The sequence below is a fragment of the Littorina saxatilis genome, linkage group LG10, assembly GCF_037325665.1.
Source record: "Littorina saxatilis isolate snail1 linkage group LG10, US_GU_Lsax_2.0, whole genome shotgun sequence".
Classification (NCBI taxonomy): domain Eukaryota; kingdom Metazoa; phylum Mollusca; class Gastropoda; order Littorinimorpha; family Littorinidae; genus Littorina; species Littorina saxatilis.
In genome coordinates this window covers 21,961,326-21,978,369 of record NC_090254.1, presented here as the reverse complement: position 1 = coordinate 21,978,369, position 17,044 = coordinate 21,961,326, and the positions used below count along the sequence as shown (strand labels likewise).

Here is a 17,044-nt window from a genome sequence, read left to right as displayed (position 1 = left end):
CTGTCACACGACCAAGTCGGAATACTATTTATGTCTCACAGCTTCAACAGAGGAGAGAACAAACACGAGAGATCTACTCTTTGACGGAAGTGACCGAACAACTGTGAATGACTGACGTCTCGGTATATGTGAATGACGTCACAGTCATCGTCACAGTCTGTATCTTTTGAAGCATCGCATTCTTCATGACGTCTTTCTGTGTCTGTATCCGCGAAATGTTTGTTTATTCCGGAATCTTTGTCATCTATGTTCAGAACTCTGTCCTCAGTTATAGTGTCAGACTAACAGGCCTCCTGAGCGAGCCACTTTCCAAGGGCAGCTAAATTGGCGAAGGTCGGAAACAGTACTGTCGTCTGGGATGCCGTTTTCAGTAATCTGAGCGTTGAAGAATTTGTAAAGAGAAGAAACGATAACAGCAGGAGAAATAAAAGTCGTGTGTGCATTTTTTTGGCTTTCGGGAGGGACGATTCTGAGCCGTTTGAATCCGTTCTTGCCATGCTGCTAAAGCGTGTAACATACAATCTTGCACACGTTTGCTTTAGTAGTGGTAAAGAAGGAAAGCGTGTGACATTACCTGCTACTTCCGACTTGGTCGTGTGACACGTTTTCCGGCTTTCACACGAGATTACGTTGATTGTCTAACGAAGCTGTCAGGCTGAGTTAGACATCAGCTAATCGAGTGTGGAAGAAAACTCTGTCACACGACCAAGTCGGAATAGCATTTATGTCTCACAGCTTCAACAGAGGAGAGAACAAACATGTTTTGTGTACTCAAGCTTGACAAACCTAAACACAGGAGCAGCCATTGTGGAGAGATCTACTTTTTGATGGAAGTGACCGAACAACTGTGAATGATGTCTCGGTATATGTGAATGACATCACAGTCATCGTCACAGTCTGTATCTTTTGAAGCATGCATTCTTCATGACGTCTTCAAGTTCTGTGTCTGCATCCGCGAAATGTTTGTTCATTCCAGAATCTTTGTCATCTATGTTCAGAACTCTGTCCTTATAGTGTAACAGGCCTCCTGAGCGAGCCACTTTCCAAGGGAAGCTAAATTCGCCTGATCTCGTCTGGGACTGATGCCGTTTTCAGTATTCTGAGCGTTGAAGAATTTGTAAAGAGAAGAAACGATAACAGAAAGAGAAATAAAAGTCGTGTGTGCATTTGTTAACTTTTGGAGGGACGATTTTGAGTTTGAATCCGTTCTTGCCACAGGGCCGGACTAGGCGAAGAGGAGGGGGGGAGGGGGGTTGCCAGTGGTGGCCCAGGGGGATGTCCCCCTTGGCGGCAGGGGCGGATCAGTTCATGTTATGACTGGTTTTTTTGAAAAGTATATTGTGAAGATATGGGTGTGAAGGCGCGAAGCGCCGAGCCGACGGCGCGAAGCGCCTAGCTTGCTAGGGGGGTCCGGGGGCATGCCCCCCCGGAAAATTTTGAAAAAAAGGATGCAAAATGGTGCAATCTGGTGCATTCTGAGGATGATCATTACCAGTTTCAGGCAGCAGATTTTGTCACTGATTAATACCCCAAAAATGGAAACTCAATGTAAAATAAAGAAATGCATACCTCATTCAATATTTTTATTTTTTGCCTTGGGGGGGGGGGGGGGGTCCGGAAACCCTAGAACCCACCCCCCACCCCTCGTTGTGGGGGTCAGGGGGCTTCGCCCCCTGAAGCTGACGGGTAGGTCATATTCTGAGATAGGAAAATGGTCGCTCCTTGCATGAAACGGCATAAAATAAGCAATAATAAAAAAAAATTAAATAAGTAAGGTACATGTTTAGGCTAGGGGGGGGGGGGGTTGCGCAACCCCCATAACCCCCCCGGTAGTCCGGCCCTGTGCCATGCTCCTAGTAAAGCGTGTAACATACAATCTTGCACACGTTTGCTTTAGTAGTGTCAAAGAAGGAAAGCGTGTGACATATATTTATGTTAAACGCGAAAAACAAGTCCTAAACGTAAAGAAACAGAAAACGTACTGCAGAGGAAAATCATTTTGCTACAAAATATTCGACTGAAGTAAACACTACTCATAAATGCGGAAATGCGTTCGCACGCACGGACGCGCGTGGGGACACACACACACACACACACACACCGGCACACACACACACACACACGCGCGCGCGCGCATGTACTGACACAGACACATACACACACCCACGCGCGCGCGCGCGCACACCATGCGAGCACACACACACACACACACACACACACACACATCACAGTCTGAGTATGTTCAGTTTCGTATCTCACAGCGCGAAAAAAAGTATATCACCCGTTTGGCTACATTTTTGGAGGCACTGGCACTTTTGTCACAAAAACTAAAATTTGACGAATTATCAACCACTCTGTTTGCGTCTGGTCGACAACGATGTTGATGCATCTGACGTCATCTTTTAGCGTTAATGTAGCGTCAAAGCTGCCATCTTGGAATTCACCCATTTTGTGTGTGTTCGGGCAGCGGTTTGTCCCGGCGGCCATGTTTGGTACATCCAGTCCCATCTCTACGCTACCCTTGCGCAGAATGTCTTTTCGTTCCTGCAACATATGATTCAGACAAACAGTAGCTTAGACTCATCTCTCGTGAGAAAAGTCATCATGAATAAAAAGGACCAAATATTTAATCGTGAATCTATCAAGCCGCCCGCGCGCGTGCGTATGACTGAGTACGAGTGTGTGTGTCACTGTGCGCGCGCGCGCGTCACGTATGTGACGGAAAAGTGAGCACTCTCAAATCTCCAAATGTCGCCTTCAACTGCAAACGTGACACAGAGAGAAACAAGGACAATGACAATTCTTTATTTAACGCTCGAGGGTATTAAGTGGCTTTTTGACATCTAGCTCTCGCCCTAAAGAGGGCTTACTTAAAAGAGAGAGAGAGAGAGAGAGAGAGAGAGAGAGAGAGAGAGAGAGAGAGAGAGAGAGAGAGAGAGAGAGAGAGAGAGAAATAGCGGAACTCATTTTTTTAAATGAATAATACACCTAGCTCGAATAGACTAAGGTCTTTATGAGGGATCGCACGAAACTAAAATCTGTAGCAACAGAAACACTGACTGAAACGAGGCGAGCTCTTTAACAAAAAGTGTCAACTTTACCTTGTCAGAAAACCCAGTTTCCACGACAAGCCGCTCCACCTTCTGCGGCGTGTTAAACAAGATGCGGACGTATTGGCCCGCTTTGACGTCTCTGGCCCAGAAGAAGCCTAGCGTCATAGGATCGTAGGCGCCGCTTATATGGTTACCGTTGAACTCCGTCATGTTAACGTACACTTTGGCGGGAGGGTTTTTGTGAGCCCGTGTCACCATGGCAATTTTTCTCACGGCTGATTCCGCGTTTTTTCTAACCACCGCACCACCAGAATATTTGTCAATTTTCCGCGTGACGTTTTTCAGGGAAGAAAATTGTCCTTTATGAAAGAAGAGCGCTGATTTCCGCACGATGGGTTTCTTCTGCGTCATGATGTTGATGAAGTAGGGCTTGATGAGGAAGTCGCAGGGCTGCTCGAGGTAGAACGCCCTCAAGATCATCACCAGCTTGGGAAGGTCTTTGTTTTTGAACAGCTTCCCGATGAAACCGTGCGGGGAGAGCTCTAACATGGCCCAGGGAGTCCTAGCGTTGGCCTTGATGAAATCGCGAAGGTGACGTAGATACATCTGCGCCGCGACGACGTCATCTTCGACGTGAAGGTAATACGTGGACAGGTTGGTGCAGAACTCGATGATCGCTGCGTAGTCGAGGTTCTGCTTCGATCGCCACAACACCCTGTCCACGCTGTCGTTGTAGGTTCGTTTGATTTTAGATTCCTTGAACAAGAACTCTGTGCTGGCCCCTCCTATGACAAGAAGAACGCCTTCTGCTAACTCTCTGGCGTACCTCCTCTGAAAGCGAAAAGAAGAATAGAGGGGTTTGTGTCTTTAATGGCAAGGAGGGATCCCGAGCAGACATAACAATATTAATGATCAGTTCTTTGTTCTGTTCGTATTTGTCATCTTGTTTTGTTTGTTTGAGTGTTACTCTCTGTTTGTCTCGATCCGTCTGTCTGCTGGATTGCCTGTCTCACCGCTCTCTCTCTCACCGCTCTCTCTCTCACCGCTCTCTCTCTCACCGCTCTCTCTCTCACCGCTCTCTCTCTCTCACCGCTCTCTCTCTCTCTCTCTCACCGCTCTCTCTCTCACCGCTCTCTCTCTCTCTCTCTCTCTCTCTCTCTCTCTCTCTCTCTCTCTCTCTCTCTCTCTCTCTCTCAATTTTTGTAATTTTCCCACTGTGTATTCGGATTGTCAGTAACTTTTGTATCTACGGAATTCGAGTTGATATTCATCATAGCATCGTTGTGTGTCAACCGCATTGTTTCTTGGTTAATTAATGTTTCATTTCCAATCGCTTTGTTCAACAATTTTATTTCCAGCGTTTTGTGTGTTCTTACATTGTTCCCTGGAAGTTGAATTGAGCACTGTTTGCTACTAAATAGTATTCATCTTTTTAACATTTTTGTTTCCTTTCATACAATTTTTGTTGTTTGCTTAATTATTTTGTTTCATTTGTGTTGTTGCTTTGTATACTTTTAACGTGATGACTAAGTTATATGACCACAATCGTTGGCCTGTGACTGAAGGCCTTCGTATAGGACACCTTAATATCAATCATATTGTAAACAAAATGTCTGATGTTTCCCAGGTTGTTCAGAACAGTGAGTCTTATGGCAGGGGGTTTCATATTTTTGGGTTCTCAGAATCTAGACTTAACTCCTGCATAGACGATAAAGAAATTTTTATCAACGGTTTACAAACTATACGAAGGGACCCAAAAAATCCTAAAGAAACGGGCCTTTTAGTTTATATAAATGAACATATAACATTCAAGCGCTTACCTCAGTTTGAAAATTTTGGTGTGGAGTGCATATGGACAGAGGTGAAGTTAAAGCATGCATCTCCTATTTTGATTGGATTTCTCTATCGGAATCCAGCTGAACCAGCGAACTGGGTTGACAAGTTTGTAACCATGATGGATTTAGTTTGGTTAGAATCAAAAGAGATTCTTCTCATGGGGGACTTTAACATTGACATGACGAAATCTAATAAATCTTGGAAAGATATTACTACTGTATTTAATATGTCCCAACTGATCAATACGCCAACGCGAGTCACGCCCTCATCCAGTACCATCATTGATCACTTATACTCTACCGACTCAAAACATGTAATAGAAACCTGTGTACCTGTCATAGGCATAACTGAGCGACCATTTCCCTATTTGCTGTACATGGTCAAAAAAAGGTGTGAAAATTCCTAAGCTTGGTCATACTGTCCTCACGTACAGGTCATTTGCTAAGTTTAATGAAGTACTTTTTCTTGAAGACCTGCGTTCTGCACCGTTTAGTGAGATATATAACAAGACCAATCCTGATGACGCTTTAAAAACATGGTATTCTATATTTCGCGAAGTTTTAGATAAACATGCACCTAAAAGGTCAAGAAGAATTAAGTATTCATATCGGCCAGGGTGGATCACTCCTGAAATTATAGAAGCCCAACATTACCGAGATTATCTATGCCGGATCGACCGCCAATCTGAAGAGTACAAAACACAGAAAGCAAAATGTCAGTATATGACTCGACAGTCAAAAAAGCAGTTCTTCGAAAACATTCTTAAGAAAGGCAAGAGTTCCAAGGAAACATGGAAAGCCATTAATCTTTTAACTAATAAATGTGTAAAGACCACATCATGGAACGAAAACGATATTTCGCCAGATGAAATTAATAATCACTTCTGTTCAGTTGCAAGTAAAGTAATAACAAGTCGCGTAAGGCGAAAATACAACATTTAGTCAAGCTGTCGAACTCACAGAATGAAACTGAACGCACTGTAATTTTTCAGCAAGACCGTAGAGTGTAGCATCGTCAGTCCACCGCTCGTGGCAAAGGCAGTGAAATTGACAAGAAGAGCGGGGTAGTAGTTGCGCTGAGAAGGATAGCACGCTTTTCTGTACCTCTCTTCGTTTTAACTTTCTGAGCGTGTTTTTAATCCAAACATATCACATCTATATGTTTTTGGAATCAGTAACCGACAAGAAATATGATGAAGGTGTTTTTAAATTGATTTAGAAAATTTAATTTTGATCATGATTTTTATATTTTTAATTTTCAGAGCTTGTTTTTAATTCAAATATAACATATTTATATGTTTTTGGAATCAAAAATTTATGAAGAATAAGATGAACATAATTTCGGATCGTTTTATAAAAAAGAAATGTTTTTTTTACAATTTTCAGATTTTTAAGGACCAAAGTCATTAAATAATTTTTAAGCCACCAAGCTGAAATACAATACTGAAGTCCGGCCTTCGTCGAAGAGTTCTTGGCCAAAATTTCAATCAATTTGATTGAAAAATGAGGGTGTGACAGTACTAGTGCCGCCTCAACTTTTACAAAAAGCCGGATATGACGTCATTAAAGACATTTAAGCCTCAATCTTAAATGTTGTTATGTCGGGCGAACGACGTACCCCTGTATGCTGAATTGGTTTTATTCCTATTCAGCAGGCTACTGTGTCAGCATTTTGGGTTATTCTCAAACAGCTTGGTCGGGAGACAAAACACCCTGGATGTTAGACCAGCACCGAAATTGTGGCGCAATTTATAGCTCCAGTTTTCTTCAATTTGTCTAGCTATACTAGTCACCTTGGTTTTGCTCGACCTACAACAGTAGCATAGCAGTTTCAATTTAAAAGCAATTCACTTTTTACATCGATTCGACGAGGAGAACGAAGTTTTGGTAGTGTCTGACGAGTCACATCGGAGTCGAGGGAAAGACAAAGGAAAACCGCGGAACCGGCGGCCACGACACCGTGACCTACTTTTTGCTGGGGTGTGGTGAGTGTTCACGGTAGGCAATACTTTTGACTGACACTTCTTCATGGGGAATCCTATCTCTAGGATACCACAACTTTCTCAGCAGTCGCCTTGTAGCTCGTGTATTTTGTAGCAAAATTCGGTCAGCATATTGGAAAGGGGTGATACATGCCGGGAGCTGATCGTCTTACGCACACTGTCGAAGTGACCGAGTCAGCAGCCACTCATAATAGTCGCAGAAAAGGGGGGAAGTTGGTGCTAGTAAAGGCCGGGGGCATGTTGTAATTTGCCTGGTCACGTTTACAGGGATAGGAGATTGACAACGCAGTCAATTTTGGTACAGCACGACAATTTGGAAAACATGACGGTTTCGTTTTGCCATGGATGTAAGGGTAAATTAAAGGAAGGGAGGTAACTACCGGATAACAGAGTACTCTTCATAGGGGGTCACAAGTTACCTCCCATGTAGTGCTGTACTGTTTTCAATGGGAACTAAGGAATTCGAGGACAGAACTTGACAGTGATTACTAATAATGAAGGAAAAGCAATCACAATAAGTTTGAAAAGGTTAATATCAAACGCAGAAATGTTTTAATTGTCGAATTTAGGGGGGACAAGTTCTACTAAAAAATACTTGGGCAAGAACCTTAAATAATTAGGGGGGCCTAAAGCTGTGGTCACATCAGGCTGTACCTTGCCGCTACAGAAACGGCAGAAGGAAGAACAACACTGGGTTCTAACACGGTAATTCAACTAGTTATAGTCTGAGTGTTACAGATGTCTGGGAGAGGACGACCTCAACGCCGGGGGGCTGGCAGGCGACCAGCCAGACTGAGGTCACGCAGCCCAGTGCAGCAGCAACCAGGGCCGAGTGGGCATGGGCAGCCAGGACCGAGCCAGCGAGACGGGGACCATGGGCAGCCGGGACCGAGCCAGCGAGACGGGGACCATGGGCAGCCGGGACCGAGCCAGCGAGACGGTGGCCATGGGCAGCCTGGCCCGAGCCAGCGAGACTGGTGGGATGATGGGCGAGAGACCAGACAGGATGCGACAACATCGTCGGATGCCCGCACTTCAGCGCCCACGAGCGGAACCGATCCAAGTATACGGGAATTACGTGAGAGGCTGAGATTTTTGGAAGACGCTTTCGAGAAAGGGGCGGGAGGACACAGGGGTCATAGAATGGACCACCTCTCTATAACAGTGGCACATGATGTCAGAAGAAAGATTGTGGAGGGGAAATCCATCGACCTGGCAATTCTCCTTGCCAAATCCTTTATGGACAGGCAAGAGGACAGGCAGACAGTGGCCTATGTCTTGGACGACCAGGGGCGCCTGGTCCCAAAGGAAGAAAAGAGGGGAAAAGGAGAAATGTCCTTGGCGCAGTGGACCAGTGCGTTCCACATTTACATGTCGGTATACCTGGTGGTCCACCCTGAATGTTTGCAGGACATGCTGGCTTATGCGGAATTAATCAGAGGCGCGGCCCGGGATTTCCCGGGCAATGGCTGGTTGCTCTATGACCAGCAATTCCGCACAGTAAAGGAAGCAGACCCAACGCGACCGTGGGGAAACATCGACAACCAGCTGTGGTTGCAGCTGTTCTGTAAGCCACCAAGTGTGACCTCATCCCTTGTTAGGTCACCTCCAGCTCAGTCGGCCCAAGGGGGGGACAGTGCCAAAAGAGGTGGGGGCGCGTGCCATTATTTCAACAGAAAAAGGGGATGCACTCGCGACAACTGCTCATACAGACACGCCTGTTCAAGCTGTGGTAGCTCCTCCCATGGAGAAGTCAGTTGTCGCAAGAAAGGGGAGGCTACCAACACATCATCAGATAGGTTCAGTGATACATTTGACGACAGTAGGTAGTCATCGCCAGGTGTGCCCAGTTCGGTGCATGAGAGCCTACATAAGTGCGAGACCAGCCGGACCAGGTCTTCTGTTTAAGCATTTCAGTGGCGCTCCTTTAACAAGGTACCAATTTCAGGCAGTTTTGAAAAAGGGTGCGGCCACCCTGGGCTGGCAGGTAAACCGATTTTCTTCTCCTTCGTTCCGTATTGGAGCTGCAACTACAGCTGTCATAAGCGGTAGGACAATGGAAGAGATAAAGATATTGGGAAGGTGGAAATCACAAGCCGTACGGGTATACATAAGGGAATAACTTAGGGAACCCAGTGACACAAGATGGCGGATTTTCACAGGTTTCGTAAATTGGACAAGTTGTTAAAACCAATTCGCAACAATAACAAGTGTTCATCTGAAGGGGGGGGGGGGGGAAGGTGGTAAGTTAGGCGTATAATAGAATAACTTTTCATTTTAAGTTAATCTAGCAGTTGCTGTAACATAAGCAACGACAGCCGGTGCCTCGCCGCAGATGGTGTACACCTCAGCGAGTGGGGCAACACACTCTTTGTTGCGAACTTAGAGAGACAGCTCATAGGTATAATTAGGGCGGGCAGATGTGGGGTAAATTGCTAGCAATTTGTTGGCATAAGATAGACATGGCCACAGGCGAAAGTAATTCTGCTTGGAAGCACACACTATTCAGTAACTTTAACGATATCTGCAGGATCCTCCCAGGATTGAGCCCTTACAAAAGGCCATGTTGTTGTGGCCTGGTTCAGTGGAGGAGGGTCCTGTGGCTGCACCATTACCGACCTGTATCCATTGCTAGTCTTTCTCACCCTGTGAGAGCCAGGGGTTGGCGTGCTAAACAGAGTGATTTGGTTGGTGGACTCCACCAGATTACTTCTGCAAGTATAGTACGTAATGGGCAAAACAGAGCTGAGACGTCAGCCAGGGGCCTGCTGATTCGCTGGTACAGATGAGGGCAATTGGATACAGAGAAGCGGAGGGGGTGCATTTCTAAATTTTGTGTTTAAAAAAGTGGATAATTGCTGCCTGTGGTTATGTCTATCTCCCCACTCTGCGCCCGATTATGCCAAAAAGTATTAACCTGATTGAAAAAACAATATGTTTGTTTTGAACTTATGTAATTGTGGCTGAGGAGTAGTGACTCAGAACAGCTAAATGTTTGATTGTACATGGATAGACTTTTTACCCTGGTCAGGGGGGTTTTTTGCTTAAAGAGGAATGTACAGCAGCAAGTTTGTTGCTCGTGGAATTTTGAACCCCAGTCAGGGGAGTTTGTGGACGTGTGGATACACATGTGTATATACCAGCTCAATAAATGTTGGAAATGTTACTATCAGGGTGAAGTTTTAGATGGTGCGGTATGAGGATGGAAGTTGTGTGTATATGTGTAAAAATGTGAGAGTGGTGTCGCGACATAAAGACATTTAAGCCTCAATCTTAAATGTTGTTATGTCGGGCGAACGACGTACCCCTGTATGCTGAATTGGTTTTATTCCTATTCAGCAGGCTACTGTGTCAGCATTTTGGGTTATTCTCAAACAGCTTGGTCGGGAGACAAAACACCCTGGATGTTAGACCAGCACCGAAATTGTGGCGCAATTTATAGCTCCAGTTTTCTTCAATTTGTCTAGCTATACTAGTCACCTTGGTTTTGCTCGACCTACAACAGTAGCATAGCAGTTTCAATTTAAAACCACCCACCCACCCTTCTATAAGTTAAGGATAATTTTAATTTTATTTTAGTCAATTAAGTAAAAGGGGTTGAATCTCATTACAACGTGTTTTGGTTTTGTTTTTGCTTGTTGTTTTTGTGAATTTTAATCATTTTATAGCTTGTGTTTTTGCATTACTGTTGTGTTACGGTGCTTTGTGGGGGCATAAGATAGACATGGCCACAGGCGAAAGTAATTCTGCTTGGAAGCACACACTATTCAGTAACTTTAACGATATCTGCAGGATCCTCCCAGGATTGAGCCCTTACAAAAGGCCATGTTGTTGTGGCCTGGTTCAGTGGAGGAGGGTCCTGTGGCTGCACCATTACCGACCTGTATCCATTGCTAGTCTTTCTCACCCTGTGAGAGCCAGGGGTTGGCGTGCTAAACAGAGTGATTTGGTTGGTGGACTCCACCAGATTACTTCTGCAAGTATAGTACGTAATGGGCAAAACAGAGCTGAGACGTCAGCCAGGGGCCTGCTGATTCGCTGGTACAGATGAGGGCAATTGGATACAGAGAAGCGGAGGGGGTGCATTTCTAAATTTTGTGTTTAAAAAAGTGGATAATTGCTGCCTGTGGTTATGTCTATCTCCCCACTCTGCGCCCGATTATGCCAAAAAGTATTAACCTGATTGAACAACAATATGTTTGTTTTGAACTTATGTAATTGTGGCTGAGGAGTAGTGACTCAGAACAGCTAAATGTTTGATTGTACTTGGATAGACTTTTTACCCTGGTCAGGGGGGTTTTTTGCTTAAAGAGGAATGTACAGCAGCAAGTTTGTTGCTCGTGGAATTTTGAACCCCAGTCAGGGGAGTTTGTGGACGTGTGGATACACATGTGTATATACCAGCTCAATAAATGTTGGAAATGTTACTATCAGGGTGAAGTTTTAGATGGTGCGGTATGAGGATGGAAGTTGTGTGTATATGTGTAAAAATGTGAGAGTGGTGTCGCGACATAAAGACATTTATCGATTTTTAAAAAAAAAGTCCGGGGATATCATTCCCAAGAACTCTCATGTAAAATTTCATAAAGATCGGTCCAGTAGTATAATCTGAATCGCGCTACACACACACGCACAGACAGACAGACACACACACAGACACACACACACATACACCACGACCCTCGTCTCGATTCCCCCTTTATGTTAACAAATTTAGTCAAAACTTGACTAAATGTTTTTGGAATCAGAACATGATGAAGAATAAAATAAAAGTAATTTTGGATCGTTTTATAAAAAAATAATTTATATGTTTTTGGAATCAGAAAATGATGAAGAATAAGATGAACGTAAATGTGCATCGTTTTATAAAAAATAAATGTTTTTTTTACAATTTTCAGATTTTTAATGACCAACGTCATTAATTAATTGTTAAGCCTCCATGCTGAAATGCAATACCGAAGTCCGGCCTTCGTCGAAGATTGCTTGGCCAAAATTTCAATCAATTTGATTGAAAAATGAAGGTGTGACAGTGCCGCCTCAACTTTTACAAAAAGCCGGATATGACGTCATAAAAGACATTTATCGAAAAACTAAAAAAAACGTCTGGGGATATCATACCCAGGAACTCTCATGTAAAATTTCATAAAGATCGGTCCAGTAGTTTAGTCTGAATCGCTCTACACCCACACACACACACACACACACACACACACACACACACACACACACACACACACACATATACCACGACCCTCGTCTCGATTCCCTCTCTATGTTAAAGCATTTAGTCAAAACTTGACTAAATGTAAAAACATTTAAAAAAGTTAAACCAAGGCGTAAGATAAAACACATGTTGAAAACTTGTGAACAAAATAACGCGCCAGCGATGCCAGGAAGGACTGAATATTGTGCGTGTGTGTGTGTGTGTGTGTGTGTGTGTGTGTGTGTGTGTGTGTGTGTGTGTGTGTGTGTGTGTCTGTCTGTCTGTCTGTCTATGTGTGTGTGTGTGTGGGCGGGTGGGTGCATGCGTGCGTGTATGTGTGTGTGCGTGCGTGCGTGCGTGCGTGCGTGCGTGCGTGCGTGCGTGTGTGTGTCTGTCTGTTTGTTTGTTTGTCTGTCTGTCTGTCTGTATATCTGTCTGTCTGTCTGTCTGTCTGTCTGTGGCTGCGTATGTCCGTGTTTACGTACCCATCACAGCTGATAAAATGCAAACCCTATTCCAAAATAGATCGTGGGGATAACAAATTTGTATTTACAAGTCGCGTAAGGCGAAAATACAATATTTAGTCAAGTAGCTGTCGAACTCACAGAATGAAACTGAACGCAATGCAACGCAGCAAGACCGTATACTCGTGGTCCACCGCTCACGGCATAGGCAGTGAAATTGACAAGAAGAGCGGGGTAGTGGTTACGCTATGCTGCATAGCACGCTTTTCTGTACCTCTCTTCGTTTTAACTTTCTGAGCGTGTTTTTAATCCAAACATATCATATCTATATATTTTTGGAATCAGGAACCGACAAGGAATAAGATGAAAGTGTTTTTAAATTGATTTCGAAAAAAAAATTTTGATAATAATTTTTATATATTTAATTTTCAGAGCTTGTTTTTAATCCGAATATAACATATTTATATGTTTTTGGAATCAGCAAATGATGGAGAATAAGATAAACGTAAATTTGGATCGTTTTATAAATTTTTATTTTTTTTTACAATTTTCAGATTTTTAATGACCAAAGTCATTAATTAATTTTTAAGCCACCAAGCTGAAATGCAATACCGAACCCCGGGCTTCGTTGAAGAGTACTTGACCAAAATTTCAACCAATTTGGTTGAAAAATGAGGGCGTGACAGTGCCGCCTCAACTTTCACGAAAAGCCGGATATGACGTCATCAAAGACATTTATCAAAAAAATGAAAAAAACGTTCGGGGATTTCATACCCAGGAACTCTCATGTCAAATTTCATAAAGATCGGTCCAGTAGTTTAGTCTGAATCGCTCTACACACACACACACACACACGCACGCACACACACACATACGCACATACACCACGACCCTCGTTTCGATTCCCCCTCGATGTTAAAATATTTAGTCAAAACTTGACTAAATATAAAAACTGACAAATCCGATGAAAACAATTTACACATTTTGCGCAAGTACTGTGACACCAAAATTAAACACGAGGCACAAGTTATACCTTTTTTGTCAGTCTCCAAAGTATATAATTCTCTAACTCACTTGAAAGAAAGTAGCACAAAGGGAACTGATGAAATAGACAGCAAAATTCTTAGATTATCAGCCCCACATATAGCGGAATCTCTAACGTATATTTACAATCTCTGTATTGAAAAAAGTGTTTATCCCAAAGCTTTCAAGGAAGCTAAAGTGATCCCCCTCTTTAAGGCAGGTGATAAAACAGATCCCTCAAATTTTAGACCGATATCCGTTTTACCAGTATTGTCAAAACTACTGGAAAAACATGTCAATGACCATATTATGATATACTTTACATCAAACAATTTGTTTCATGAAACTCAGTCTGGTTTTAGACCTAAACACTCGTGCCATACGGCATTGACATAACTGGTGGACTCTTGGTTATCAAAAATCAACTCTAATAAGTTATGTGGAGCACTGTTTATGGACTTTGCAAAGGCATTTGATGTTATTGATCACGCCCTCCTTTTGCGGAAACTTTCCATTTATAGACTACCACAGCCCACACAGACTTTTATAGCCTCTTTTTTGTCGGGAAGAACACAAAAAGTTACCTTTAACAGTTCGAGCTCTGAAGCAATGCCAATTTTATATGGGGTCCCACAAGGCTCGGACCTTTATTATTTTCTGTCTACATCAATGACTTACCATTACACATATCCTCTGGACAGTGTGATATGCTAGCTGATGATACTACTATTCATACCTCAGGTGATGATATTACTTCGGTAGTCGACACGCTTCAGAAGTGTGTCGATGATGCTGTAGAATGGACGCATTTAAACCACATGTCTCTCAATCCAGAAAAAACAAAGTACTATATGCTAATTACTACGCGTCAAAAACGACAAGTCATGTCGGAACCAAAGAAGTGCATTTCTGTTGATAGTCAGCTGATAAACGAGGTTAGTGAACACAAAATTTTGGGTGTAACTATTGACAACAATCTAACATGGGGCCCTCATGTAAGTAACTTATGTAAATCTACAGCAAAAAAAGTTCATCAGTCTGCAAAGATTAAACATTTTCTAAATTTTGATGCGCGCAGAACATTTTTTCAAGCGCATGTGCAGTCTGGAATAGACTATGCATCAACCCTTTGGGATTCTGCAAGTGATGCAGCTTTAAGACCCCTAAAATCTTTGCACAGACGAGGAGTAAAAGTTGTTCTGCTGAAAAACAGCACCCTCTCTAATCATGACTACAAAAAAGCTGAAATTCTTCCACTTTCATCCAGACTAGCGTTTAACAAGGCAAGGTTTATGCATAAAATAGTTCTTGGACATGTACCAGACTATTTAACTAAAAGAATATTATTAACTGAGACTTCATCAAGCCGCACGAAGAAACTAAATGTTCCCCTCCCTAGAATTGACTTGTATAAAACTAGTCTGGCATATTCAGGTCCATTTCTGTGGAATGGTTTACCAGTCTCTCTCAGACAGCCACTTTCTGTTGCCAGTTTTAGAAGACATACTTTTTTTTGTATATGCTTTCATCGTCGTGTGGCACTTAATGCCTCGATCAGGTACTGCTGTTTGATAAGTACATGAAGATCTACTAGTATAATCATTTCAGTTAAGGGTTTTTTTTTCTTTTCTTTTTTTCTCTCTCTCTCTCTCTCTCTCTCTCTCTCTCTCTCTCTCTCTCTCTCTCTCTCTCTCTCTCTCTGTTTACGTTGTTCTCTTCATGGATTTTGCACATACATTATGATTATGTGTACAATGTGTACATGTGTGTGTGTGTGTGTGTGTGTGTGTGTGTGTGTGTGTGTGTGTGTGCGTGCGTGTGTGTGTGTGTGTGTGCCTGTGTATGTGTGTGTGCGTGTGTCTGTGTGTGCGTGTGTGTCTGTATGTGCATGTATGTCTGTGTGTGTCTGTGTGCATGTGACCGTGTGTGTCAAAGTGTGTGTTTTAATGTATACCATTACCAATGACCATGTTGGCATGTAGGGCCTATGCTATGAACATTTTTTTTTCTCTCTTTGTCTGATTTAATAACCATGTTTTTATGTCTTTGCTTTGTTTCTTCTTCTGCTTTAATATTATGCACTACTTAGTTAATTCCCTCTTGGGCGAGGGCTGGATGAAAAAAGATCTTTGCTGTATCTACTCCATTACCCTCGAAAAATAAAGTTGGTTCGTTCGTTCGTTCGTTCGTTCTCTCTCTCACCGCTCTCTCTCTCTCTCTCTCTCTCTCTCTCTCTCTCTCTCTCTCTCTCTCTCTCTCTCTCTCTCTCTCTCTCTCTCTCTCTCTCTCTCTCCGGCTCACACAGACAGACAGACAGACACAGACAGACAGACAGACAGACAGACACACACACACACACACACACACACACACACACACACACACACACACACACACACACACACACACACACATACACATATATATATATGAAGTCTTATATCGCGCGCGTATCTCCAGACTCGGACTCAAGGCGCAGGGATCTATTTATGCCGTGTGAGATGGAATTTTTTACACAATACATCACGCATTCACATCGACCAGCAGATCGCAGCCATTTCGGCGCATATCCTACTTTTCACGGCCTATTATTCCAAGTCACACGGGTATTTTGGTGGACATTTTTGACTCACATGCGAAGCAAAAGTGAGTCTATGTACTCACCCGAGTCGTCCGTCCGTCCGTCCGTCCGTCCGTCCAGAAAACTTTAACGTTGGATATTTCTTGGACACTATTCAGTCTATCAGTACCAAATTTGGCAAGATGGTGTATGATGACAAGGCCCAAAAAAACATACATAGCATCTTGACCTTGCTTCAAGGTCAAGGTCGCAGGGGCCATAAATGTTGCTTAAAAAACAGCTATTTTTCCCATTTTCCCCATTTTCTCTAAAGTTTTTGAGATTCAATACCTCACCTATATATGATATATAGGGCAAAGTAAGCCCCATCTTTTGATACCAGTTTGGTTTACCTTGCTTCAAGGTCAAGGTCACAGGAGCTCTTCAATGTTGGATTGTATACATATTTTGAAGTGACCTTGACCCTGAACTATGGAAGATAACTGTTTCAAACTTAAAAAATTATGTGGGGCACATGTTATGCTTTCATCATGAGACACATTTGGTCACATATGATCAAGGTCAAGGTCACTTTGACCCTTATGAAATGTGACCAAAATATGGTAGTGAACCCCTAAAAGTGACCATATCTCATGGTAGAAAGAGCCAATAAGCACCATTGTACTTCCTATGTCTTGAATTAACAGCTTTGTGTTGCATGACCTTGGATGACCTTGACCTTGGGTCAAGGTCACATGTATTTTGGTAGGAAAAATGTGTAAAGCATGTGAGTCGTATGGGCTTTGCCCTTCTTGTTTTATCTATGCCTATACAATTTTGCCAGGAAAGACCCTTTTGTCAATCGTGGGATCTTTAACGTGCACACCCCAATGTAGTGTACAC

At 43.1% G+C, this 17,044-nt stretch overlaps 2 protein-coding genes across 3 annotated transcripts; one reads left to right on the top strand and one right to left on the bottom strand.

Annotated features, from left to right (window-relative positions):
- Window positions 1–1,849: 1,849 nt before the first annotated feature.
- On the bottom strand, window positions 1,850–4,059 carry LOC138979219 (alpha-1,3-mannosyl-glycoprotein 4-beta-N-acetylglucosaminyltransferase C-like). Its single transcript, XM_070351996.1, has 2 exons — window positions 3,102–4,059; window positions 1,850–2,544 (listed from the first exon to the last, which is right to left on the bottom strand). The coding sequence occupies exons 1-2, from the start codon at window positions 3,657–3,659 to the stop codon at window positions 2,290–2,292; spliced, it is 813 nt and encodes a 270-aa protein (XP_070208097.1). The 5' UTR covers window positions 3,660–4,059; the 3' UTR covers window positions 1,850–2,289.
- A 2,399-nt stretch (window positions 4,060–6,458) lies between these two features.
- On the top strand, window positions 6,459–11,318 carry LOC138978402 (uncharacterized). 2 transcript variants are annotated; one of them, XM_070351134.1, is made up of 2 exons: window positions 6,459–6,873; window positions 7,630–11,318. In XM_070351134.1, exon 2 carries the CDS (start codon window positions 7,630–7,632, stop codon window positions 8,719–8,721), a length of 1,092 nt encoding a protein of 363 aa, XP_070207235.1. In that variant the 5' UTR covers window positions 6,459–6,873; the 3' UTR covers window positions 8,722–11,318. The 2 variants fall into 2 exon arrangements, with proteins under 2 accessions (XP_070207235.1, XP_070207233.1); XM_070351132.1 differs by having other exon boundaries at window positions 6,459–6,886.
- Window positions 11,319–17,044: the final 5,726 nt, after the last annotated feature.

Excerpts from the sequence above, each read along its gene's own strand:
- LOC138978402 (XM_070351134.1), top strand. The coding sequence starts at position 7,630 with ATGTCTGGGAGAGGACGACCTCAACGCCGGGGGGCTGGCAGGCGACCA.
- LOC138979219 (XM_070351996.1), bottom strand. The coding sequence starts at position 3,659 with ATGTATCTACGTCACCTTCGCGATTTCATCAAGGCCAACGCTAGGACT. Across the intron at positions 2,545-3,101 it reads AAACTGGGTTTTCTGACAAG|GAACGAAAAGACATTCTGCG; the intron begins GTAAAGTTGACA and ends CATATGTTGCAG.